Source organism: Suillus subaureus (assembly GCF_016647635.1).
Source record: "Suillus subaureus strain MN1 chromosome Unknown BJ212scaffold_17, whole genome shotgun sequence".
NCBI classification, from domain to species: Eukaryota; Fungi; Basidiomycota; class Agaricomycetes; order Boletales; family Suillaceae; genus Suillus; species Suillus subaureus.
The window spans coordinates 153,850-177,044 of NW_024538573.1; the positions used below are offsets into that span (position 1 = coordinate 153,850).

Here is a 23,195-nt window from a genome sequence, read left to right on the forward strand (position 1 = left end):
GAATGAGAGTGTATTGTAGCGAGGGTACTGTCGATAGCGAGAGTATTTTCGACAGTGAGAGTTGGCGTGCTTGGGAGTATGGCAAGGAGTCGACGTGGCATTCGACATCTTTTGTATCTTGCGCAAGGCTTCACCAATGAAAAGTACTTCAAGTTAACGGAGGCGCTGTTGGGGATCACGGATCCAAGGACTGCTCTGGGGGGAGTTGGCAAACTTCGTCTGAAGCGAGGCGTCCGTAAGGCAGGCGGATCCAGGAAGATAAATGCTAGTAATAGTATCCGTATTACAGTACTGTCCGGAACAGTTATCGGCCAGGAAAAGTAGCGCTAGTTGTGCTTGGGGTCAACGCGGTCGTCGTTCATAGATAGACTCAAATGAAGACTCACTCAGGACAGTTCCTCGCACGGTCATCTCACTGGTCTTACATAGCTAAGTGGTCACCAGAGTGAAAACCTATTTCTTTGGATTGCGCGGGTTCAAAACCTGCTAACAAGTTCTTTTTCTATCGGAACACACCTTGACATTGACTCATGGATGGTTTCCTCGGAGGCTGATCTTGACCAGTCTTAGCCAAGTGGTTACAACAACAGAATCAAAGTCTGTTTCCATTGGACTGTGGAGTTTCGAAAGCTGCCGACAATGTTTTTGTTCTATCAGCACACACATTGACATTCACTAGCACTCATGGACAGTTCCTCGGAGGTTCATCTCAACTTCGTCCCAGCCAAAGTGGTTACCACAACAGATTTTAAATTTGTCTCTGGGACTGTGCCAGTGCATGTTCGAAGCCTGCCGACAACGAGGTTTTTTTCCCTATCAGAACACACCTATGACATTCACTATGGCTTCGTCGCATGTTCATCATAAATGGTCTTGGTCAAGTAGTCATCACAACAGAATCAAAAATCAGTTTCTCTTGCACTGCGCAGGTTGGAAATCCGCTATAGGGCTCCGTGAAAAACTACCGAGTTTTTGACGTTGGAGTTTTTGACAGGTTTTTAACGTGTTTTTAACGAGTCGATAACTCGGGGTTGATATTGGGGTGTCAAAAACTCGTCAAAAACTAAAATATATATGTACATGATCCCGGGAATATAGCCTATCGAATTCTCTACCTCCGCCGATGTATACGAGTTTTGGCTAGCAGTCCAGGCCGCATTTGAAGATCTCGCGGTACTATGTAATTGGTGTGTAACCCCGTCATTGATAGACCACATGGATCCTATCACACCGCGAAATCTGGAGAATTGCATCGCTGCAGCGAGATGGATAGCTTCATCGGGGCTGGACTCATCACCAACAGTAGCATGGCAAGCCGATAAGAATGCGAACTCCGGGTTCTGCCAATGGGATCGGATGATCTTACCAAGTGGGACGTAGATGGAATCTTGGGCACTTGTGATGAACAAGGCATCACAGCTGTACTTGCTTGCATTGAGGATAACGACAGGACCACCTTTTGCCGCCTTCTGGAGGTCAGAAAATAGCGGAGGTAGGAGAAACCGGCGAAAATCGGGTAGCAGGCAGATGGGTGAGACCACATCATCCCATTGAATGGTTAGTTGACGGATTTGTGGGGACTTGTCTTCAGTAGACTCATCGAACGCGTGACGAAGGCGGAAGCCGAGCTGCTCTGCTGCCAATGTCATGCTAGCGTTACCTGATGCGGAAAGTTCATCCAATGGTGTGCCGAAGCGTGCAAACTGGGTCCAGAATACTGCATGGCCTTGCTCCACCAGTTCCACAGCAGCCGGGAAAGAGCCACGACGAACACCGCATGAGAACGCATCCATTGCAAAAGATGATGTAGCGTCCTTCACCGCATCGAAATGGCGGGAGGAGGGCGATAGAGTAGTAACGTGCTGATCGAGCAATCTTAGGGTGATTTGATAGGCCATCAATGCAGAGCCATGGTGGAGCTTGACTTGGCAGCACATTATAAGGGCCTGTACAGTGGGCATTTGCATTACCGTAGCGAAAAAATGTCAAAATGACCTGAAAAAACACATTTTTTGAGTGTGTCAAAAACTGGTCAAAAACCCCTCGAAGGTGGAGGTGGGTTAGAAACTCGTCGTTAACTCTGTGGGTAGTTTTTCACGGAGCCCTAATCCGCTAACAAGTGTTTTTTCTATCAGGACACACTCACGCCTTGACATTCACTCATAGATGGTTACCTCAGGGACTCCCGTTAACTAGTCCTAGCCAGGTAGTTACCAGAACAGAATCCAAATCTGTTTCTCTTGGCGTGCGCAGGTTCGAAACCTGTTGATATACAGTTTTTTTCTCTATCGAAACAAACCTTGACATTGACTACTGGATGGTTTCCTAGGAGGGCCATCTAACTAGTCATAGCCAAGTGGTTACCACAACAGAGTCAAAATCTGTTCCTCTTGGAGTTGGTTCGAAACCTGCTGACAAAATTTTTGCGATGTATAGATCCTCCGAGGTCCATCTTAACATGGTAGGCCCAGTCATTGCACCGAGACCCCCTTTTTATGTGATAGTCTGTCCATGAAAAGGAATTTACCTTTACACCTCACAACGATCGTTTCAGAAACATAAGATATACGAGGTGCGTACGTGCCAGCCAAGATTCTCCACAGACTGACCAAAACTGTCGGGATTCGCCACCGAACGAGAGATGTTGACGAGGCCGGAGGTCAGAAGAATGCACGCAAGCTAAGGACAGAGTGAGTTTGACAGTCAGGAAATTGATGGAACCTCCCCACCTTCAAGTTAGTTTTCAAGTCATACTCGGTGGCATTTGATGAGCCAACGACCGAAGGAGTTCATCGATGAGGTTTCGGCGAGGCTGGAAGGGTTGAAAGTGGCAGACCGAGCCATATCGTTCTGATACAGTGTGCGTGTGCTCCCGTTTTATGTCGGCTGAACAAAATTTTGTTTACTTTCCTTTGCCGCGGCAAGACCCGAGTACCAGACAGAGAATGAGAGATGTCAACAGAGGTAACGGAAAGCTCAACCCACCATGCAGGAGTGGCCTACCGAGGCATGCATAACGGAGAAAAGGGGCTCTGCGAGTGACAAGCCTTATAATAAGCCGAATAATTGTAACCGAAAAGGCCCGAATACGGGGGTAGCCAGTCTCAGAGGAGATGGAAAACCAATCGAGTTCGACAAGAGCCCTCCTCCACTAACGTCGAGAGTTGAGGACACCCCTCATCCCTTTCAAAATTCTTGCTCCAATGTGCACACGGGAAGGACATGTGAGCGTTTAGATGTATTGATGTATGCAGTAGTGTCAAAAAAAAATACATGGCGGGCGATATAAAAAGACTGGCTCGTGTGTTTGACGGTCTTTTACTCATCCGGCACCTCGATGTCTCCCGAATTGATACCATCGATGATATCGTGTGGGGGCTGCCCATCTACTGTGCAGCCAACACTCTGGGCCGTGCCCAGAATCTCCTTCGCGCCGCCAGCCAAGTCCTTTGCTAGCGACTTGGACCTCATCGTTCGGGCAATTTCGAAAATCTCGTCAAGAGTGACATTGCCCGAGTGCTTGATGTTCTTCTCCTTCTTCCGGTCACGAGGGGGCTCTAAAATAAGCGATATGAGAGGGTGATGGAATGAAGACAGGACTGCGCACCCTTGAGCGCCCGGATGACGAGGGAGGAAGCGGAAGGAACGACGGAGACTGCTGCTTGCCGATTCTGGATCGTAAGCTGGACGGTCACCCGTAGACCCTTCCATGCAGAGGTAGCTTTAGCGATATCTTCTCCAACCTTTTTGGGTGACTGGTTCATGCTTCAGCTTCCTATCATTACTTAGTACCAGACTGCAGACACATACCAGACCGAGGGGACCGATTTTTGGGGCAAGTGCTGAAGATGCACCGACTTCACCCCCTGTTGCCCGTAGGTAGATGATTTTGATTTCGTTGGGGTCCTAAAATGGCGGTTAAAAACTACGTTACAAGCGCAAAATAGGAGAGCAAACGGACGAGCTTGGGGGCCATGGCGAAGGTGAGGAGGGTGGTCGCTATTCCCTGAGGTGGCTAAAGATTAAAGTTCAAAACTCGAAGCAACTGTACAGTACCTCAGCTTAGTCACCTACATTCCCACGTTCCTGGGCGCTGTCCGCGAAGGTACACATTTCGTGCAGTCACATAAATGTCACGGAAGGTCACGGTATCGTCACACTAGCCAGTTTTGAAGTTCGTTCAGCGCTAGATATTAATGAAGGTATGCACGAAGTACACTGGCTATGTAATACTCTTAATGTGCGCACAGCGAGAACGCTGACAGCTCTAGCTTTAATAAACGTAGCTGAATAACGACTGCCGATCGACGAAACGAAACGACTAAGGGTGACAGATGTATAGGTCTGTATTACTCTAGACCTTGTAATCGATTGAGTTGCCCGTGTAACCCATCATGGCACCCTGCTCGGCCAGCCTACGCTCCCTGAAGACCTGTGGGATAACCAATTAGTAAATGGTTTGCACATAGTATACAGAGACTTACCCTGCGATAACGAATACGTTCAAGAGTAACCAAGGCTACGATAATAATAGTGATACCCGTTATACTCCCAAACACCCCAAGTCCCACCGGTAACACCTGTAATGACCTCCCAGGCATGGAGAACGCAGCTTGAACGGTGAGGGTCGCAGACATAGAAGCGCTCTAGAAGCGAATTCCGCGAATCATGATGAGACGACCGACAGGAAACAGTTGACTTACGGTTGAAGTAGACGCAACACTACCTGTAGAGACTGAATTGATGACCTTGCTAGATACGACATCCGCGCCCGTCGACATGGTGCAATTCTGGACCTCCTGAATTTGGCTGCCAACGGGGGTGAATGTGAGGACACAGGTCTCATTCATTGGACCATTTGCACTGCGAAGATTAACCCCATAACCATTATAAGAAATCTGGCTTTGGCTCACGTTTGGATGGACGTCGTTGTAGTGACTGAGGGGGGGACGGCAAGAACGGAAGAAGTTGCTGCTTGACGGCGAGCGATAGCGCCATGTTCACCAGATGGATATGCATTGGCGAAGCCTAGCGAGAACAACGCGAGGTAGGAAAAGAACACAAGCTTGGAGAACATTATTGCTGAAGGACTTGATAATTAAAATGAATGAAGAGGCCTGCTCTTGGTTTCTCGGCGAATCCAATAAGAAGATAAAGTTAGAAGCGAAATGGAGTGCGAGATGATGCCACCAGGGCGTTGAAGGCAAAGACAATGGAAGAAATCCTTGAAATTGCCTCCTTCTATCAGTCAGACTAAATAGGAAATTCCTCCTGCTCCCGGAGTCATAAATAACAAGTTGCAGTGTACGTCTCATTGGCAACAGCATCGATATCATGATATATTTCTGCACAGGTATACTCAACGTTGCATTCCACCCTCCACAGCCTTGTACGCCTTTCCCTCACGATATCTTTTCTTTTCCAAATGCAGGTTTATCAAAACACCAATCACCTGTGAGATGAATTGGGTGGCCCATTGCTCGAAAGCAAGTGAAACAACAACATTGGTGAGTGCAAATACCGTTAGCCATGCTCTGCCAGAGAACGGCAGGGGCATCAACTCAAGAATCAGCCCAAGGGGCTTCGGAGGTTGTAACAGCACCAGCAAATTCAGGAGCGATAAACCGGTGACTGATGCCATCAGCCAACCTACACAATAGCATCAAATTAGAACGACGTATTAATTGTTACGGTGAAGTACAGACCGTTTGTCCACATCGACTTGCGGTAAGGAGGGCCAATGCTAAACACGGCTGCGACAAGAATATACTGGAAACAAGATACTAAAAACAGTGTTGAGTTCTCAAAGTTGGTGGCCTTGAGATGGGCACCATCGCCATAAGGGTCTGCATCCGGTGGATGGTACCTTGTTGCGGACAAGCTCAGGTTAGTCGCCTTCGGCGGTGCAATGAAACGCTTTACTGACCAATCCTGGCGCCTAACCCAGAAGAATGTCCACATTTGAATACCGCTAGTGATTATTATCTGCCCAAACAGACTGGCAAGGACCTTCTTTGACACCAGGCTAGCCGTGGGACGCTTGGGATATATCCGCGGATACGGGAGAGTTCGTCCCACTAAGTCCAATTAGGACTGCCTCGAGTAAAAATCCAGCGAACTCACTGGAAACGGCAATGGGAATGATGATGAAGAGATCAATGTACAGGAACTAAAGAAACGCGTTCAGCGGGAGCAAATTGGTTTGTTGGGAAAATACTTGGAAATCTCCTAGGGACGATGCGAAAGAGTATAGCAGAGTGACTGTCGTGAACTGGATCATGGAGTACAGCGCCCTTGCAAGATATCAGCAGGTTCGCGGAAGCAGAGAGACGACCCTATTACATGTATTTGAAACACGAAAAGCTGGTGACCAGTGCAGCCCTTCCTTCCTTGATGACCTCAATGACACAACTGATATCGGGCGTCCTGCTGGTAAAGGGGGCTGCAACAGACGCTTCCGCTTCAGACAGCGAAATACCAACGTCTGCAGCTTTGAGTGCTGCACAATCATTCGCGCCGTCTCCACACATTAGCACGGTGTAACCCAGAGTCTGCAGTCTTTCGACAACCTCATTCTTTTCATCGGGCGACATTCGAGCAAAGATCTGGGTCTTCACAAGCATCTGAGGACAAAAATCAGTCCAGATAATGTGATGCTCGACCAAATAGCCTCACCCGCTGCACAGTTTCAAGAGGACCGTGGTTGATCATCCATCTGAATACATCACCTGTCACAACCAACGCACAATCCTGATACTCAACCTCATGTTCTGCTACGGTAAGGTGTGGAGGTGGAGGTAAGGGTTTGAGGCTGTAGTCGTCCAGTTTCCAAGAGGGGTCGTCCATGGAAGACCACTCCAGTTTCGACATGGGTGTATTAGCATTTCCTGAGGTTGAAAAGGTCTCGTGATGAGCACAGAATTGACGGCACTGACTGCTCACCGTGGGCGAATGTAGGAGCAAAGACATGTGCAGCTTGGCTTACCAAGCTGCATTCTCGTGCGACGCTGACAGCAGTCAGCGGGTTGTCTCCAGTAATCATCCTACACGCCAAATGAGCGGCCCGAAGGGTTTGGATGGCAGGAGTCGTCCCTGGCTTCAACTTATTCTCAAAGATGATTAGTCCGAGGAAACGAAGATTCGATTCTGCTTGCTCCCTATAAAAACCTTGAGTAACTATGGAGCCAAAGAAAAATTGCATCTAACCTCTTCATCTTTTGAGCCTTCAGCCATGATAAACCTTCGATACTTTTGCCCGCCATTGCAATGACACGGTACCCACGCCTTGTATAGTACGACAGCAGGTCGTCGTAATCCTGTGGAACTGCAGAATAATTGGTATCCAGAATCACGAGGAAAATTAGAAGCTAACAAGAATCCTTCTCGCAGATCTCCACCATGACTTCTGGAGCCCCTTTGACGTAAATCTCCATACTGGTACTCCTGAGCCGCTTGACCACGACACTCATCCGCCGTAGACTTGAGACAAACTCAAAGGTGCGGATCACACCAAGTTCAAGGAAATGAGCATGCTGAAATTAACAGTCAGAAATGCTGTGCACTGCCTCATGTCAGGGCGCACCTTCGCCCCAGTCTTAAGAGCATCTTCCATGCGGAACTGGGCACTCCCGGGCGGTCGCACAACAGTCTGGACAAGCACAGCTGGTCGTTCGCTGCCACTTCTTCCTTTGATAATGCCGGTCCCCGCGACTAGTCCCTCCTCAAGAGTCCACTTGGTAAACTCGAACATCTTGACGTCCAGTGGATCACCAATAATGTCGCCGTCTACCATCTTCAAGGAATGGCACGTTGCGAGTGCGTGAAGGAAGCTCGTGCGGTCGTGGATGGAAGGTAGATCGTGAACGTTGTCTATGAGCTCACCAAAACGGTGCACGTTGCGGTCGAGGGAGCGCACACCGAGAATGTCCAATCCATCCTCTGTGAGTGTGCCTGTCTTGTCAAAGCAGCATACGTTAACTTTGCCTCCAATGTTGACACGCGTGGGCGAGATGCAGAAGATTCCAAGTTTGCGAAGACGTCCGATGGCAAAATTTGTCCCGATCGAGAGGGTCGCCGGGAGAGCGGGTGGAACCACAATCGTTATCAAGTCGAGAGCACGGACCAGGATGACAGGCCATTTAATCTGCATCCATGTAAGTAGGATTTGCATGGTACACCACAAAACGTACCCCAAGTCGGACAAACTGCACAGCGCTGGCACAAAAACCAAGGGTGGCAATACATGCCAAAACACCAATGAAACGAATTGAATCACGGTAAAACTTGAATCCAATTGGTTTCGGGAACAACATGGACCTGACTAATGCACCCTTGGTCGTGTTGAATCCTGTTATTCATGAATGCATCATCTCTGCAGACTACAGAAAACCTACCCGTTCTGACGACCAGCCCAAGGGCAGGTTGTCCTGTGGTCCCATCACTTGCCAGAGCACCACGGATGCGAACCACTCTGGTCCCTGCATGGATAAAGCTCTTGGCAAGCTCACCCTGGGCGTCCTTGAGATCCCGCCAACGAGCGATATCATCATCCTTGGCTGGATTCTTCGAAACAGGTACACTCTCGCCAGTTAGCATGCTTTCGTTCACAATCGCGTCGCCAGAGAGAAGAAGCATGTCTGCAGGGAACAAAGATACACGTAGTTCAGAGAGATCTACTATATCTCCCGGCACGAGGTCGGTGGAGTCACGTTCAACCCCTGCATGATCATGAGCTGGAGCGAAAGAAGACAAAAACCCTGCATACAGCTACCGTCTGCATAAACAATAACGACACAGGAGAAGCGAGACATCTCCCGCATGCGCTTGATAGTCTGAGAGAGAGTGAGGATCTTTCGTGACATGCTCAGGAGTCTGTTTTCTCACCTTCCTGGTATCAATCAAGGTTGTCACAACACTCAATGCAGAAATCAGTGCAATGCAGAATGCATAGTAATAGTAATCGTCCAGTGACCAAAGGATGATGCTGGCCACTTGAAAAACGTAGAATGGGTGGATGATCTACCATAAGGTTAGGGGAGGCCATGGGTCCATGAACATCAGACTTGCCTCATCAACCAGGAGCGATATTGTCGATTTACCTTCAATATCGACAATGTTCGGTCCAAACAAGATTAACCGTTGGTGCCTCACAAACTGAGGAAGTCCGTTCTGGATAGACTGCAGACCCGTCCATGTTGGATCACGCCAGTTCCTGCTTGCACTCAGTATAAACGAAGGCGCAACGTAATCATCCCACCTTATCATACCGAATAATCCAGTCTGAACGTCAAGTGCAAAACGTGAGTATCTATAATCGACAACATGGAGGTCGTTGAGAATTTCTTGTCTCTCGCCGTTATCGCCGCGTGCCAGTAGCTGTGGTCGTCCATCCGCTTCTGCAGAAGAGATAGGGAAAACCGTTGATCGGGCATATGGATATGCCAAACGCTTGACAGGGAATAGTGTGATGTCTCTGTGTGCAGACTAACGACAGATGTCTTAAGGTAGTACTGCAAGAAGTTTATGGCGTTGCGCACCTCGACGACAACACAACCATGCTTGATATCCCTAAAAGCCTTCTCTTCTACAACACAGTGTAGCCATGCACGAGGGAACCAGTGGCCCAAGAGGCCCACGACACCTAAAGTTGCAAGACAGCACACTCGCCAGAGCCACTGCCGCCAAATGATAACTTCATAGCCCACGAAACGAAAGGTATTGTCTTCTTCTGGTACGTATATGGTTTGCCTACTTGGAGGCCCAGGAGGTGGAGGATTTAGCGGCTCCTGAGGTATGTCTATGTCTATGCGCACTTCGTCGCCGAAAATTGCATCAGCGGCAAAGAGAGGGAGATGTGAGCCTGCACTTGGAGATGGAGGGTATGAACCATAGTCTATTTCACTGTGGAAAGGGTTTAAGGGATGCGAGCCGTCGGACTCTGTCCCATCATCTTCCTCTCCGGACGAGTACCCCCATCGCTCATTCACTTCGTCTGCAAGAGCGAATTCTGACCCTGCGTCTGAGGACCTTCGTCGTGATTTTCGGGTCGAAGATGCAGATGAACGTCGTGAAAGCGAAGACCTGCGCTCCCCTGTACCACGGCTGAACAAGTTAGCGATATTTTCGAATACAGAAGACCGGTTGGGGGTGGGTGATAAGGATCTCCTGCGTCTACGCCCTCTGTGGGTTATGCCTTCATCGTCCCCTCCCGCTTCTTCTTCGCTATCAGACCTCGTCCTATCCGTCGCCAGCGAAACTTCACCATCTGTGCTCATTCTCCGACTAGTACGTCCAACTGACTCCTCACTCTTCATTCGGCCCCTGGACCATTCCCTGCTTCTTCGTCTACCTGCTAGTCCATGCTCTGCATAGGACATCCTCGACATGCTTGTGGGTATAGATTCCTGTCCTGGTCCGTCAAACATGGCGCCTTGTCCACTGTCCCCGCCATATGATGAATGGCGCCGCGCATGGGCAACAGCAACGTTAATGTCGATGGCTGACGCGCCCTCTGTATAGTCGTGTGGTTCACTGGGGCCAGCTAAGGCCATCACAGCAAAAGGTACCAGAACTTCGTGAGATGTTTCTCCTGACGTAGTTCGGTTTGCATTAACTGGGAAGCAGCTGCAGTCCGGCAAATGCCGTGGCACGACAGCGTGAATATTCCCAGCTGGACAGAACTAGACGAAGAGTACGTATACAGGCGACATATGTAAAAGTCCAGTAGATAATTTAGTTAGGCTGAGTTAGCCTAGGTAATGCCATATCAACCAGAAACAGAAAAACGTGAACACTGCGCCGCCAAAGAAGATATACATGTCCTGCGTGCTACAAAACTTCAGTACCTCGATCCAGAGTTAAGAACGTTCTACTTACCTTCTTCTCTCGATCCACCCTATAACGTCTCGACTGAGACCCATTGTATTTGCGGCATCCAAGAGTCGTCTCTGCGTCCCCTTAAGAACATTCCGTTGATCCACCAGATTATCCAGCACTTCTCGCCCTTGCGCAAGGAATTCATCCAACCTTGTCTCCGTATTCTGGATAAACGAGTGCTCATGTAATGCGTGACTTTCACGAAGTGTTGAGCCCGGTAGTGGTGTTTGCGTCCGGAAAGGTGACTCGGAGTGTTGTGATGGGGATACTCCGCCGTTCAGGGCAGCAGCGGTAGGCGTGAACCGTCGTCTTGTGTCAGACGAAGGAGATAGCATGCTTGAAGGACCGCCTAGAAGTTCGCTTCGCTGTGCCGTAGCTCTCTGTGCTTGCATGTGAGACCTGCGTTCTGAATGCAAGATAACTGGACATGCCTCGGTTTTAATTAGTTCAAACTGACCCTTCAGTTCCGCATAGTCGGAGCGGAACTTTTGCACACGCCTGTAAAGACGAAAGAGACATGTTAATTCAATAAAAGCTTTTCATGCGTGTCACACACATTTGCCCTTTCTCCTGCTTCGCCTTTATTATTTCCCTCTTGGCCATCGAATCATAATCCTCAATGGTTCTGTGCATCGCAGCAAGTGAGGCGGATATCTGTCCTAACAAGGTGGTTCGTGAGTTCTTGCCTATCACCAAAGCCCCTTCCCCCCGAAAGTTAGCAAGGAATTCAACAGACCTAGGAGGGATGCTGAATTGTCTCCATTGCGCAACCGCTCGAGATCGGCAGTGAGCGAGTTAGTTTGCCGGACGCCATGTGTGTAGAGGGAATTCATAGTACAACCAGCTGCTCCTCTAGAGCCCTCGAATGGATGTAGTTTATGAAGAGTCTTGTCAGAGCGTTTGACCAACGTGTCGACCACTTCAATACATCCGACCGGGACAGCCGAGATATACCGGAGGTTTCGGCATCCAAACTAGCAACTCTCCGAACTTGCTCCGAACAGACAGATGCCATTGCATGCGAAGTTTGTCGAAATCTACTACAAGAAGCGCAGAATGGAAAAATACACGATTGACAAGGGAATAACCTGAAATCATCTGCGTTTTCCCTTCCTTGAAGATTTTCCTCCGGCCCGTTCTGCCTTCTCTGTGCGTCGCGCCCGCTGCTTAGAGCGCTCCGCCAAGCGTGCCGCCTTCGTCTGGTATTTGACACTCTTCGTTTTCTCATTTTTCTTTGCCTTGCGTTTTGGCTTCAAAGGATCATTATGAGCTCTCTCTTTCCCTTTTGGTTTCACGGACGTGGAGGAAGGGGCGTCCGACCGATCAGCGGGTGCGGAGCCGGTCATAGGTGGGCCATGTAGGAAGACGGCGGGATCAAAATCTTCGACTACCGTCACCGTAGCAAGTTGTTCTTCGCCTTCATACTCTCCATTTACCTCTCGGTCCCTTTCATTCCCCGAGAAGCCGAGCCCCTCGTCCTCGTTATCTGAATCATTTGTTGAGCGTTAATGATCCGCAGCATAACGCACACGGTGATTGATCACCTATGATAGCACCATATGCCTTCTCAACCTCCGCAGCGTTCTGTGCAGCTCGCTCTGCTAAGGCGCGCCGATGCTAGTTAAAACGATTAAACTTCTGGAAATGGTAAAATAACCGGCTGGACACAGACACACCTCACGTCGCGTGTCCAGTCTTTCCTGCTTTTCCCTGAGCTTCGCCTTCTTTATAGCCTCCTCTTTCTTTGCCACCTTCCGCTTGTGAAATCCAGTGAGAAACTCTCTGACGAGGACCATGTGTGAAGTCCTACGTTCGCGAATCTGTAGCATGCGTACCTGCGAGCATCATCATCGAATACGATTTCCTTGATCTGATTTCGTTTATCGCGTTTTTTCGCTGCGACCGCTCTATGCGACTGTGTTAAAATGGCGATATTGGAGTTCATGGAGGATAGAGAGATAGTTGCCGGCGGTCCGGGAAATGAACGGGATATTCTTACATAATCCGGAGGTGGAGGAATACAGTACTTGGCATTTATTGACAAGCTGTTGGCATCGTATTCTTCTTTCGTCTGGAAATGGGATTATAAGATGTAGCTGCTCTCAGGCGCACATTTTTTTGCTCCTTTCTCCCCCACCCATCTAGAGCACTGACCTTTCACTTTCTTCATCATCCTTTCCGTCGCCGAGCTTGATCAATGCCTGATCTCGCTTTCGCAGATGCTTCACAGTCAGTTGACCCCGGTCAGGGTTCGGGACACGCGACAAATCATGATCCTATCAATTATTACATGCGCCCGCCGGCTCCAAGAGGACAGAGATCACCCAACGACCTCCACGCTCTTTACGATAACAGCAGCACAAACATCATCCCCCCGTACTCCCAGCCTCCATACTTTGAGCGTGTCTATCCGCTCGCAGGCCAGCAGATATCAGCACAAGCTCAGAATACACTCCCGCCACCCTCAATGTTCAGTTATTTTGCAGTGCCCCCTCAGGGCCATGCTGGGTCATGGCAAACACATGTATCAATGTCAATGGTCCAGCACAACTCTTATCCACCCCCATCTTTCCCTCCCGCTCAACTCGCTCATAAAGTGTGGATACTGGACTGTAAATCTTGTGGCACATTTCTCACCAATCGCGGTATGAAGGTGAGTTAATTTTAGACCTTAGTAAATTTTCGATTCTTTTGTCATGTGAGAGACAGCTGATAACCCCAAAAATCTGTTTTCCAGGCTGTTTTGCTGCTCAGACCTAATGTCTCTCTTTTTTCCACCGATGCACTTCCAATAAATTGTTCCGCATACACGTCAAATCCGGACGCTCTTCGCCCACCGCCCTGCCGTCCATCAATTAATGCATCTCCCCCTCGGACGTGCGAATGCCTGACTCAGACTCTCTGCTGTCATACCTGCGGTACAGCCGTCGGCTATATGATTGTGATTCCAGTAAGATTCCTGGTGTGAGAACTGTGTGAAGCTCTGGTTGTGTTGACATGTTTTCACAGTGTTCTCGATGTACGTCGTCAATTACGGCGACTAATCGCGCGACCAATGGTCATCGCTTCGTCTTCCATTCTAGTGAAATCCTTGCATCGGAACGATATCATATCCCTGACGAACCAGGGGTTATCCCAATAGAATTCACAGCACCTATTTCCCCTCCTCCTTTGACGTCCGCTTATTCTGCGCTATCTTCTGTCGATGGTCCCCCTTCCTATCAGCGTATTTTACACCCATTCCCATCCCAGTCTTCCCCTTCCCCCACCTTGTCCCATTCGTCTTCCGAATCTATTCCCACATCTATCTCAGAGTACGGGGACCTGGGCTCAACACCACATCCATCCTCATCCGATCCATACTTATTCGCAACACCAGCTTCTCCTCGGCGTTCCCCACGTCCTTTACCTCGGTCTCCATCCCCTCATACATCGGCATCGCAGCCGATGCGGTCTTCGTCACAACCAGGTAATCGGGAGTCCGCGCCCGAGTCAAGTGGAATGCCTGTTGAATCGCCTGTTCGTCGGCTGAAGGCGGGGGATGTGCTCTATTGGCACCACCTCGCTAAGAATGGCGAGATCCCAGGGGTGCAAGAAGATCCGCGTGCCAGGGTGCCGAAGAAGATACATGGACCTAAATTCTCGGGCCGCTGAGAAAATTTAGGTTGTCTGGACGACACTCCTCGTTTTCAGGGGCATAAGTTGTCCGAGCATTTTCAATTCACGACTCATCATGACCCTGTTGTTTACGTCCATAAAGACAGACTTATAATGGTATCTATTCCTGATCGATATGTTTCATTATTCATTGTGCAATTACGCCGTCTCTCACAGAATACCACGATACCCTCATCTTGTCCCCAATGTATTCGTCACTCGCGGACTCGCGCAAATAGGTCAATTACATTGTTACATACTATCTAAACCTGATCCACTTGTTCTTGTTGATACTCGCTCAGAAGGATTGTTCTGTTGAGATGTAGATCAGAGCAAATGGGAATGATCGTCAGTCGACTGCGAAAGGCAAGGGCACTGAACTGCTGCTTCTCCAGTCACGAGTCCACTTAGCTAAACTTACACTTACAGGTTCGAACGTTAAGTCTGCTATCGATGGAACACGGATAAACTTCGGAACATGGATAGTCGGACTGCTATCTTGTGGACTCTTCTAGCGGTCCGCTAACTCAACCTTGGCTCCGCTGCTGCAGTACTTAAGGTTATACCAAGGAAGATCATGCAGTGCTGCGCATCTCCTTCGCTATGTCTTCCTATCTGAAAGTTTCTGGAACAAAGGTCGTCGATGGGGATGACAAAGAGGTCATCCTCAGGGGAGCAGGTCTCGGAGGGTGGATGAAGTATGTTGTTATGCTTTTCTGAACACATTCACTTATCTTGATCTTTCTCCCTCTGATAGCATGGAGAACTTCATTTCCGGATACCCAGGCTGCGAATTCCAGATCCGAACTGCTCTGGCTGAGGTTGTAGGACCTATCAAATCAGAGTTTTTCTTCGACAGGGTGAGTTGATCTTCATCTGCAGTATTGTTCCTGCTTCTGATGGGCGAGCCAAGTTCCTGGAGTACTTCTTCCAGGAGGAAGACGCCAAGTTCTTCAAGAGTCTTGGACTCAACTGCATTCGGCTACCCTTCAACTACAGGCACTTCGAAGGTACATACGTGCCTTGAATTTTCGTAATTGGTCGGACTTATGATGTCGATCAGATGACTTGAATCCCCGTGTCCTGAAAGAAGAGGGTTTCAAGCACCTTGATCGTGTGATTGACCTCTGTGCCCAACAAGGCATTTACACCATCCTCGATCTGCACGCTGCTGCAGGCGGTCAAAACACCGACTGGCACTGTGATGCTGGCACGCACATCGCAAATTTCTGGTTGCACAAAGACTTCCAAGATCGCACAATCTGGCTCTGGAAAGAACTCGCCAAGCACTATGCTAACAACAAGTGGATTGCTGGCTATAACCCACTTAACGAACCCACTGACCCCACGCATACTGCTGTGATCAAGTTCTATGATCAAATCCACGACGCCATCCGCTCGATCGACACAGAGCATGTCATTTTCTTCGACGGAAACACATTTGCAAGTGACTTCTCGCATTTCGGTGATATGCACAAGAAGTGGCAGAACACCGCGTATTCGATCCATGGTATACTCTTGAATCACTGTTTCCATGATTTTATCTCATAGAGATGACAGACTACAGTGGATACGGTTTCCCCGCTAGTCCAGAGGACTATGTCAGCTCCGATGAACAACGTCGGAGAATGAAGAGAAGCTACGAGAGGAAGAGGGAATGGATGGACCAGCACGGCCTTTGTGTCTGGAATGGCGAATGGGGCCCAGTCTATGCTAGGAGGCAATACGATGGCCTTGCTACAGACGCCATCAATGAAAGACGGTACAAGGTTCTCAGAGACCAGTTGGCCATCTACAATCAGGTACATTGGCACTGAATACCGTCTCTTGCTTCTGGCTGACACGACACCAGGATCGTCTGAGCTGGTCGATCTGGTTATACAAGGATATCGGATTCCAGGGCATGGTCTACGTTTCGCAGGAAACATCGTACATGGTCCTACTGAAAGACTTTCTGGCAAAGAAACATCGTCTTGCTGTGGACGCTTGGGGTGCTGATACCACTCAAGTCCGGCACATATATCAACCTCTTATCGATCATATCACAAAAGAGATACCGCAGGAGAACCAGAATCTATATCCGTTCCCAGTCTGGAAACTCTCCGATCGCGTTGGTCGCCTGTCCCGCAGTATACTGGTGACCGAATATCTTGTCAAGGAATGGGCAGAACACTTCCGTGGAAAGAGCGAGGCTGAGCTCGATGAAATTGCGAAGAGCTTCAAGTTTGAAAACTGTCTGCGCCGTGATGGATTGAACAAGATCTTGATGGACAATGCACAAACGTGGAGCAGCGGTTGAATCGTAATCGTATATACAAACAAAGCGCTCGCTTGCAGGTTTGTACTTTATCACTCCTAACACCGCGAGTATGAGACTAGCTAGCCTATGCGATAAAACAATAAAAACAACGTAATTCAAGCCGCGCCAACTAATCTAGTCCCAATATGTATGCCCTACATGAGCGCACCATCGTGACAAGGCAGCCACCGACGGGTTGACTGGTACCCACAGGTCGCAACTGAATTCGCACAACATCGATTCCACATGGGCATAGTGTATACCATGGTGTCATATGGCATCACGAGCACTGGATGGTAAACGTAGGTGCCGTAACTGTGGCCTGATATTCGAATTGCACATCAAAGCAATCAAAAAGAAAAGATTCGCAGGTTCAAAACGTTCACAAGCAAGAGAGATCACCATACCCAGAGCGCCTCTCGAGTAGGAAGTCTTAGAATGGAGTAAACATGGGTTACAACAATGGTATAGATCAATAGGAGGCAACACTAACGAAAGTGAAAGTAAACGAAAGGAAACAATCTAGATAACCATTCCAAATAATAATAACCCGAGGATGATACATAAGGACGGATGCTAACTCACAAGATAGGAGACAGGTGTATCTACGCAAATCGTCTTGTCCATACAGTCAATGGTCAACGACATCTACTCGGTTTGCTAGCCACTGCGCAACAAGGCTTTGTAAACCACCTTGAACACGTAGGAAGTCAAGCACGCTATGACCGACGATGCTGCTACACTGTTCTGCTCGCCCGAAACCTGATAGGCAGTTCTTTCTATATTCATCTTCTGAGACATTGATGATAGAGGAGACCGGTGAAAAGGATGGTGACTCATTTGTGACTCTGGAGTCACTCCGTAGGAGTACAGGCAATGCGATGAGAGTTGGCAAATCGGCAGTAATCCTCTCAATCTCCTCCAGAATTGCCTCACCCGATTTGCCGACCTTGGACAGCGGGTTGTCTATGTTTTCAAGCAATGTGGCCAGAGCCGTTAAGTCAGAAAGCGCTTCATCGACAGCCTCGCGAGCCACACGTGTCGCATCACACTCTGCAAAAGGACGAGGAAGGAGAACCATGAGCTCGTGGAGCGCACGTGCGTCGGCAGCCGCTGACGGAGTAACCGAGATGTTGGGAGGAGATGATGGCCGTGAAGGAGGCAGTTTAAGAGCAAACCGTGTAGGAGACGGAGTTACTGGCGAAGTGTTACCAGAAGTGGCACGCTGCCTCTTGGTTAAGGGTATGAGCTGCGGCGAACCCAATGTTGGCTGGAAAGGCTTCACTTGGGGTCGATTAGCGAAAGCCACAAGCGCTCTCCAAATGATGGAGATCAAGAAAGTCGCCAAAGTCGTCTGGGAAGGAAGGGTTGTCGTGTATCGCGCCAATGCACGTGCGTACACAGGCATGAGTGCCTGTAATGATACGATTGATGGGTGAAGAGCTTTGGTACCTGTCTTAGGCACAGTAACAGCGACAAGATTCTCCAGTGACTCCAAGAGAGGCACCAGTTCAGACTGGATGGCCGCAATGAGCGGGTTCACAACACGTCCTATCAAGGAAACAAGGCCTTCGCGAATCGCCTTCAATCCGTCTCCTTTCACATCATTGTCTAAGCCCAAACTCATTTCATCGAAGCTTTCGAGAAGCTCTCCTGCAAAGCCAGCTGCTGCAAGTGCATGGAGTTGCGTTGCATTGGGATTGGGGGCCTGCACAGTGGGAGCAAGCGAGGAAAGGAATGCTGGCGAGGAAAGGAGCGGGAGAAGGAGTGCCGAGAGGTTACTGAGTAAGACAGACAATGGCCTGTGAAGTGAACGAAGGATAGCCTTGTGCAAATGAGGATTGTTTTGACATGCCTTAAGTTCACTGGTAGCAGCAGTTTAACCAAGAATGGTGCCATGGATGGAAAGAAAATACGCACGAGGCAATTAAAAGTCCGAGAGCTCGACCACGACCAGCAGGAATTGGACGTCTGCCTCCAACCAATTCGCCAACAGGCACTGGACCGGTGGGCTGCACCATTGCCTTTGAAACCGCCTCACTAAGCTTAAGACTGAGGGCCTGTAGGTAAGACCCATCTTGCACAAGCGGTGTTGGAGGGGGGGAGGAAACAGACATCGAAGAGGACGATCGTTTGAAGCCACTGAAAGAGAGCTTGGTGAGAGGTCGGGATGTCCTCTCCAAGACCATGGCGGGTTCGGGACGGGAGGGGGGATTTGGTGATGTGGGGCGACTATTGGGCGGAAGGGATTTGGGTGCTTGAATGAGATCATTGTCGGTAGGGTATTTAAAGAATAAGGTGTATCGCAAAGTGTAGAGATTATTGCGGTTCCAGAGCAGGTGTCTGGTTCTAAGGGTCACAATGAATTTATCCCATCAGCTGACAGGAATGAAGATGAGAGGGATAAATCAAAAATATTAAATAGCCCTAAGCTTAAGGAGGACGGTCTGTGTCGACAAGAGAAACTGCAAGGGGTTCGAAGAGGATGGTGTGAGTCAGGCGTGGAGTGCTGCGAGTTATGGACATCAGACGGTCAGCAAACATGCCAGAACGTGGAAGACGCACTCCAATGGTGGATACAAAACCATAGATTGGTACGAAAAGCGATCCCAAGTGATTTTTGGTCTACAGCTGTAAGGAAGACTTCCTAGTCAAAATTTTCGGAGAAGGGCTGGGTTATATCGAATCACAAATTTCCCACGACTCCATAATGCCGTCATGCGAAGGGCTGACCTGGTTGACCGATCGACCTATCGGATTAACTATCGGTGGATCAATAAAACCTTTGCCGACTCGCACGATGTCAAGTTTTCCGAGCACCACGAATCTTGTTCCGACTGCTGGGCTCAACAGACGCGCCTGAAATGGCTCAATCACTTGCAATGATCTAGCCTTAAATTCACGACTTCAAAAGTTTCTTTCTCACCGGTGACATCTCAACAAACACAGATATATCTGACAAGCCAATAGCAATCTGATCGACCGCATGACAAATAGCAGGGATCTTATATGTCCTCCAAGAGTTTCTTGATAGTGGTTCGTAATTCGATATCATCGCACCGGAGACGCCACAAGCAGCTTTCTTCTTCGCTCTCCCGGAGACGAAGGGCGGCACCTTGCTTCGGCTCCACCGGTGAGGCAGCGACCAAGACTTTGAGCTCCCCTGACAGTCAGATGGGTCGAAACAAATATAGATCTCAGCATGGTTCTAACTTGCAGACCGGTTTTGAGGGTAGACATACCTTCAAATGGTGGCTGATCAACCGCAATGACTCTCATGGAGTGCTGTAAACTCTGTAGAAGTCTCACTACGTGGTCCATCGATGACTCGCACCAGCCTCGGAGATTGGAGTTTTCCATCACATCCCAGACTTCTTCGAAGTCCGGCTCAGGAGCCGAAACGTCACAGGCACTTCGCTGAAGGCAGCATCAAGCGATATGAGATCAATACGAGATGCCTGATTGTGACACGATGTCATTAGCCGCTAATGCGAGTACGTTCAAATTGCTCAGGAAACGTACTAAATCTTCGTTCGGTGGCGTATTCGAATTCCGAACGTGGTCAAGCTGATTGTAGTCAGACTAAGATTACGCGTGTACTCAGGAAATTCTCACCTCGGGCAGGTCTTGCAGGGAACCTGCGCGGCAGCAATAGTCAATTCTCCTGGAGTGATGGTCCTTGTAAGTTCGGATGACATCCCACGTTCACTCGCACGTGAGGAGCTTCGTGTCCTACTTCCCGGACTTGAGAGGGTGCTTTCATTTTTGCGCGGGCTTAATAGATGCCTTAGACTGGGCACAGCCTGGGGAGTGCCATATGCTTCGTAACGTAACTTTCTGGGAGATAAGCTAGCTCGTGGAGGCGAGCCCGGCGAAAGTCCGTATATTGCCGACGGAGACTTTAAATTAGCGGGCGTTGAGGCGCCGGGATTTGATCCATAAGTTGTTAGAGCAGCCAAAAAGTCTGGAAGCTAATCTGGGGTTAGTTCCCGGTAGAAGGGAAGGAATGACCGTTGCCTTACTGAAGACGTGGATGCTTGAGCAATGATACCAGTGAGTGCATCCCTTTGACCACAGTATGTCAGGAACAGGCTACACCGCTAATGGACGGGTCATTTCGAACTTCCATCCAGACGGCAACGGGACTCACATTCCGAATACGCTTTCCGGAGAACTGGGATATTCCGGTAACAAGCTCCAAGACAACGTGGGGAATCTGGTCACACTCTGCAGACATCCGAAGCATAGATAGCAGACATGCATCTTGAACTGTAACTACAACTTCCTGAGTTTCCATTCCGCTGATTCAAAGCATATCTTGCACGCACCACCATATGAAACAAGTCTGCTAGCTATTCCCTGGAGTAGTGCTAAGGGTGATGTTGCTATCTTTCCGCAGTATTCACAAACCAAAGCGGAAATAACCACCATTAGAGTCGGTCCAATCCGAGCATCTGACTCTGTGACAGACACCGCCAATGCAGTAACGCACGATATACGAGATGTAATATCAACTAGGGCAGTCAGCGTAAATCCAGCAACGAAATAATTGCACATACATTCCCGGATGTAGGTAAGGATCATCTCAACGCCTACTTCGAGAACAGACATGTCCTCCGTATGACCTTGAGTGTCACCCTCTGCGATGGCAAAGATGTCCTTAAGGTAGCTAGCATATTGTTCTCCGTCATTCCCATACTGAAGCTCGCCAACATCAAGCAGACGAGAAACATATTCGGCCTTGTCAGATAGAGTTAACTCAGTCGGAAAATTGTGTAGCAACTGCGTGCTATACGCATCGATAAGGGAAGAATCGACCGCTTGTAGGACTCTCAGGGTCTGAGAGCGTTCTATATCAGTACCGCAGCGCCCCTGGATACAAGCTGTCGGCGCTCACTATCTTTCGGACAAGCCTGTCATGTGAATCAAGAAGTTTCATAACCTCTTGAACCTCCCATTCGTCCAAGACTGCTGTTGTTCCTGGTAGGGTCCCTGCCCAAAGAGTGGGGCTCAGGCAATCTAAACACTGAAACAAACAGGTACTGATCGTTAGCATCCTTTGACGTCAATAGGCGTCGAATGCAAGCCACTGGCGACAGAGACCGCCGTATTTGGCATTCTTGGACAGCCTCCACTGACACGGAGGATAAGACAAGAAAAGCCTCCCGCAGCAATACTATTAAGTAGATTCAGCAGAAGTCACGCAGCGCAACTACTCAACCCACCTCGCACTGGGGGACTGGATGTGCGCTTGATGATGTCAAGTACAATACCAACATTTGGAATTGATAGCCTGCTCACCCGTCAGATGTCAAATTGAAGTTGAGCGAGTGACACGTACTTGGCCTTCCGAAGGGCTCGAAGAACCAATAAAGTAAGGGATTGAGACTGACGGCCGGGTCTTTGCCATACAATTGGCAGGAGAGCGTTGACTTCGTCATTGATGGAATCAACTTGATTGAGCTAAATGCATAATGTCATTTCCATCTGCACCCCATCAAAATACACGTACTTTTATGGCTACTGCCATAGCGCAGGAATCTATAGAAGGTAGCGTACGTTGGATGCGGAGGACCACTGCATCCTCTAGTGGTGTCAAGCGCGAAGGGTCATTATGTAGTAGCGAGTGATATGCCAAATAAGCTCTACGACGAACTGATATCCTGATTGCAGAATCAGTTTGCACCAGCGATCACAAATACCTTGAACTGACGACTTGTGCATGAATAGGGCCTGCAAATGCGATTGTACTGCGGGTATCACTTCGTCATTTGGCATTTGAATTAAGACACTGAGAGCGAGGCAAACACGTGCTGTGGACGAGCTTTCTAAATCCTTGAAAGAAGTCAGACTAATATTCGCGTGATCACGAGTGCATTGACCTTGCGAATGGTATTGACCAACATGAGCTGCAATTCGTGATTCGGTGGCATAACTTCAGTGCAAAAGACAAAACCTATTTGCTTATTATTGAGGTAGATTTCAGGATCTCAGAATGATAAATACCATACCGAGTCGCTTGTCACGTAACGTCTGCCCCATCTCGGCCAGATTGACAGCTTGTGGCAAAGCAAACGCGAGCTCGCCAGGATTAACGTGGGTCAAATTCATGGCACAGTAAAGAAGCATGATTAACTTCTCCCTGCATTCTTTCTGTGCGTCACATCTGCTCAAATGCATTTCAAAGATGCCGCTGCTTACGCACGAGCGATACACCTCCAACAGCAAAGTGACGTCTAATGCCATCAATTTCGGTCAGGTGGATCTGGTCTGCTGCTTGCGGGGACTGCGCAGATTCCACCTTGCGTACCAAAGAGTAGTGGGCGCGGCTTAAAGCGCCAGAGTTGATGAATGTCACGTCCAT

The 23,195-nt window shown here is 49.0% G+C and overlaps 10 protein-coding genes and 1 pseudogene across 11 annotated transcripts; 3 read left to right on the forward strand and 8 right to left on the reverse strand.

Moving 5' to 3' along the window:
* Positions 1–991: 991 nt before the first annotated feature.
* On the reverse strand, positions 992–1,741 carry BJ212DRAFT_1355719 (uncharacterized protein). Its single transcript, XM_041335677.1, has one exon. It carries the CDS (start codon positions 1,647–1,649, stop codon positions 999–1,001), a length of 651 nt encoding a protein of 216 aa, XP_041192770.1. The 5' UTR covers positions 1,650–1,741; the 3' UTR covers positions 992–998.
* Positions 1,742–2,342: 601 nt separating this feature from the next.
* BJ212DRAFT_t63 lies at positions 2,343–2,420 on the forward strand (annotated as a pseudogene). The gene has a single exon. The product of its transcript is annotated as a tRNA-OTHER (tRNA).
* Positions 2,421–3,200: 780 nt separating this feature from the next.
* On the reverse strand, positions 3,201–4,214 carry BJ212DRAFT_1430758 (ribosomal protein L11). The gene is made up of 4 exons (XM_041337690.1): positions 3,962–4,214; positions 3,811–3,906; positions 3,608–3,755; positions 3,201–3,557 (listed from the first exon to the last, which is right to left on the reverse strand). Exons 1-4 carry the CDS (start codon positions 3,974–3,976, stop codon positions 3,319–3,321), a joined length of 498 nt encoding a protein of 165 aa, XP_041192771.1. The 5' UTR covers positions 3,977–4,214; the 3' UTR covers positions 3,201–3,318.
* Positions 4,168–5,252, reverse strand: BJ212DRAFT_1355728 (uncharacterized protein). The gene is made up of 4 exons (XM_041335678.1): positions 4,914–5,252; positions 4,704–4,863; positions 4,485–4,646; positions 4,168–4,432 (listed from the first exon to the last, which is right to left on the reverse strand). The coding sequence occupies exons 1-4, from the start codon at positions 5,075–5,077 to the stop codon at positions 4,355–4,357; spliced, it is 564 nt and encodes a 187-aa protein (XP_041192772.1). The 5' UTR covers positions 5,078–5,252; the 3' UTR covers positions 4,168–4,354.
* On the reverse strand, positions 5,253–10,624 carry BJ212DRAFT_1355739 (uncharacterized protein). Its single transcript, XM_041335679.1, has 18 exons — positions 9,537–10,624; positions 9,257–9,483; positions 9,067–9,211; positions 8,884–9,018; positions 8,765–8,831; positions 8,394–8,717; positions 8,190–8,347; positions 7,583–8,143; positions 7,373–7,532; positions 7,207–7,324; positions 6,943–7,157; positions 6,676–6,887; positions 6,343–6,623; positions 6,218–6,293; positions 6,124–6,169; positions 5,927–6,077; positions 5,706–5,866; positions 5,253–5,649 (listed from the first exon to the last, which is right to left on the reverse strand). The coding sequence occupies exons 1-18, from the start codon at positions 10,548–10,550 to the stop codon at positions 5,360–5,362; spliced, it is 4,341 nt and encodes a 1,446-aa protein (XP_041192773.1). The 5' UTR covers positions 10,551–10,624; the 3' UTR covers positions 5,253–5,359.
* Positions 10,625–11,785, reverse strand: BJ212DRAFT_1430766 (uncharacterized protein). The gene is made up of 5 exons (XM_041337691.1): positions 11,612–11,785; positions 11,432–11,534; positions 11,307–11,373; positions 10,876–11,255; positions 10,625–10,827 (listed from the first exon to the last, which is right to left on the reverse strand). The coding sequence occupies exons 1-5, from the start codon at positions 11,706–11,708 to the stop codon at positions 10,746–10,748; spliced, it is 729 nt and encodes a 242-aa protein (XP_041192774.1). The 5' UTR covers positions 11,709–11,785; the 3' UTR covers positions 10,625–10,745.
* Positions 11,786–11,869: 84 nt separating this feature from the next.
* BJ212DRAFT_1355744 (nucleolar protein 12-domain-containing protein) lies at positions 11,870–12,866 on the reverse strand. Its single transcript, XM_041335680.1, has 4 exons — positions 12,711–12,866; positions 12,552–12,657; positions 12,420–12,492; positions 11,870–12,361 (listed from the first exon to the last, which is right to left on the reverse strand). The coding sequence occupies exons 1-4, from the start codon at positions 12,818–12,820 to the stop codon at positions 11,970–11,972; spliced, it is 681 nt and encodes a 226-aa protein (XP_041192775.1). The 5' UTR covers positions 12,821–12,866; the 3' UTR covers positions 11,870–11,969.
* Positions 12,867–13,342: 476 nt separating this feature from the next.
* On the forward strand, positions 13,343–14,529 carry BJ212DRAFT_1272228 (uncharacterized protein; the record flags this gene model as incomplete). Its single annotated transcript, XM_041331008.1, has 3 exons — positions 13,343–13,528; positions 13,613–13,825; positions 13,885–14,529. The coding sequence occupies 3 exons, from the start codon at positions 13,343–13,345 to the stop codon at positions 14,527–14,529; spliced, it is 1,044 nt and encodes a 347-aa protein (XP_041192776.1).
* Positions 14,530–14,962: 433 nt separating this feature from the next.
* On the forward strand, positions 14,963–17,042 carry BJ212DRAFT_1355753 (glycoside hydrolase). The gene is made up of 7 exons (XM_041335681.1): positions 14,963–15,054; positions 15,107–15,230; positions 15,290–15,392; positions 15,446–15,542; positions 15,596–16,042; positions 16,093–16,334; positions 16,385–17,042. Exons 2-7 carry the CDS (start codon positions 15,136–15,138, stop codon positions 16,829–16,831), a joined length of 1,431 nt encoding a protein of 476 aa, XP_041192777.1. The 5' UTR covers positions 14,963–15,054; positions 15,107–15,135; the 3' UTR covers positions 16,832–17,042.
* Positions 17,043–17,462: 420 nt separating this feature from the next.
* Positions 17,463–19,020, reverse strand: BJ212DRAFT_1447032 (uncharacterized protein; the record flags this gene model as incomplete). The annotated part of the gene is made up of 2 exons (XM_041338343.1): positions 17,463–18,696; positions 18,752–19,020. 2 exons carry the CDS (start codon positions 19,018–19,020, stop codon positions 17,463–17,465), a joined length of 1,503 nt encoding a protein of 500 aa, XP_041192778.1.
* An 816-nt stretch (positions 19,021–19,836) lies between these two features.
* Positions 19,837–23,195, reverse strand: BJ212DRAFT_1447033 (armadillo-type protein; the record flags this gene model as incomplete). The annotated part of the gene is made up of 18 exons (XM_041338344.1): positions 19,837–19,989; positions 20,018–20,218; positions 20,239–20,316; positions 20,354–20,413; positions 20,470–20,802; positions 20,854–20,931; positions 20,982–21,106; positions 21,160–21,345; positions 21,391–21,613; positions 21,729–21,840; positions 21,869–22,007; positions 22,057–22,124; positions 22,173–22,294; positions 22,344–22,494; positions 22,545–22,666; positions 22,714–22,787; positions 22,843–22,984; positions 23,037–23,195. 18 exons carry the CDS (start codon positions 23,193–23,195, stop codon positions 19,837–19,839), a joined length of 2,526 nt encoding a protein of 841 aa, XP_041192779.1.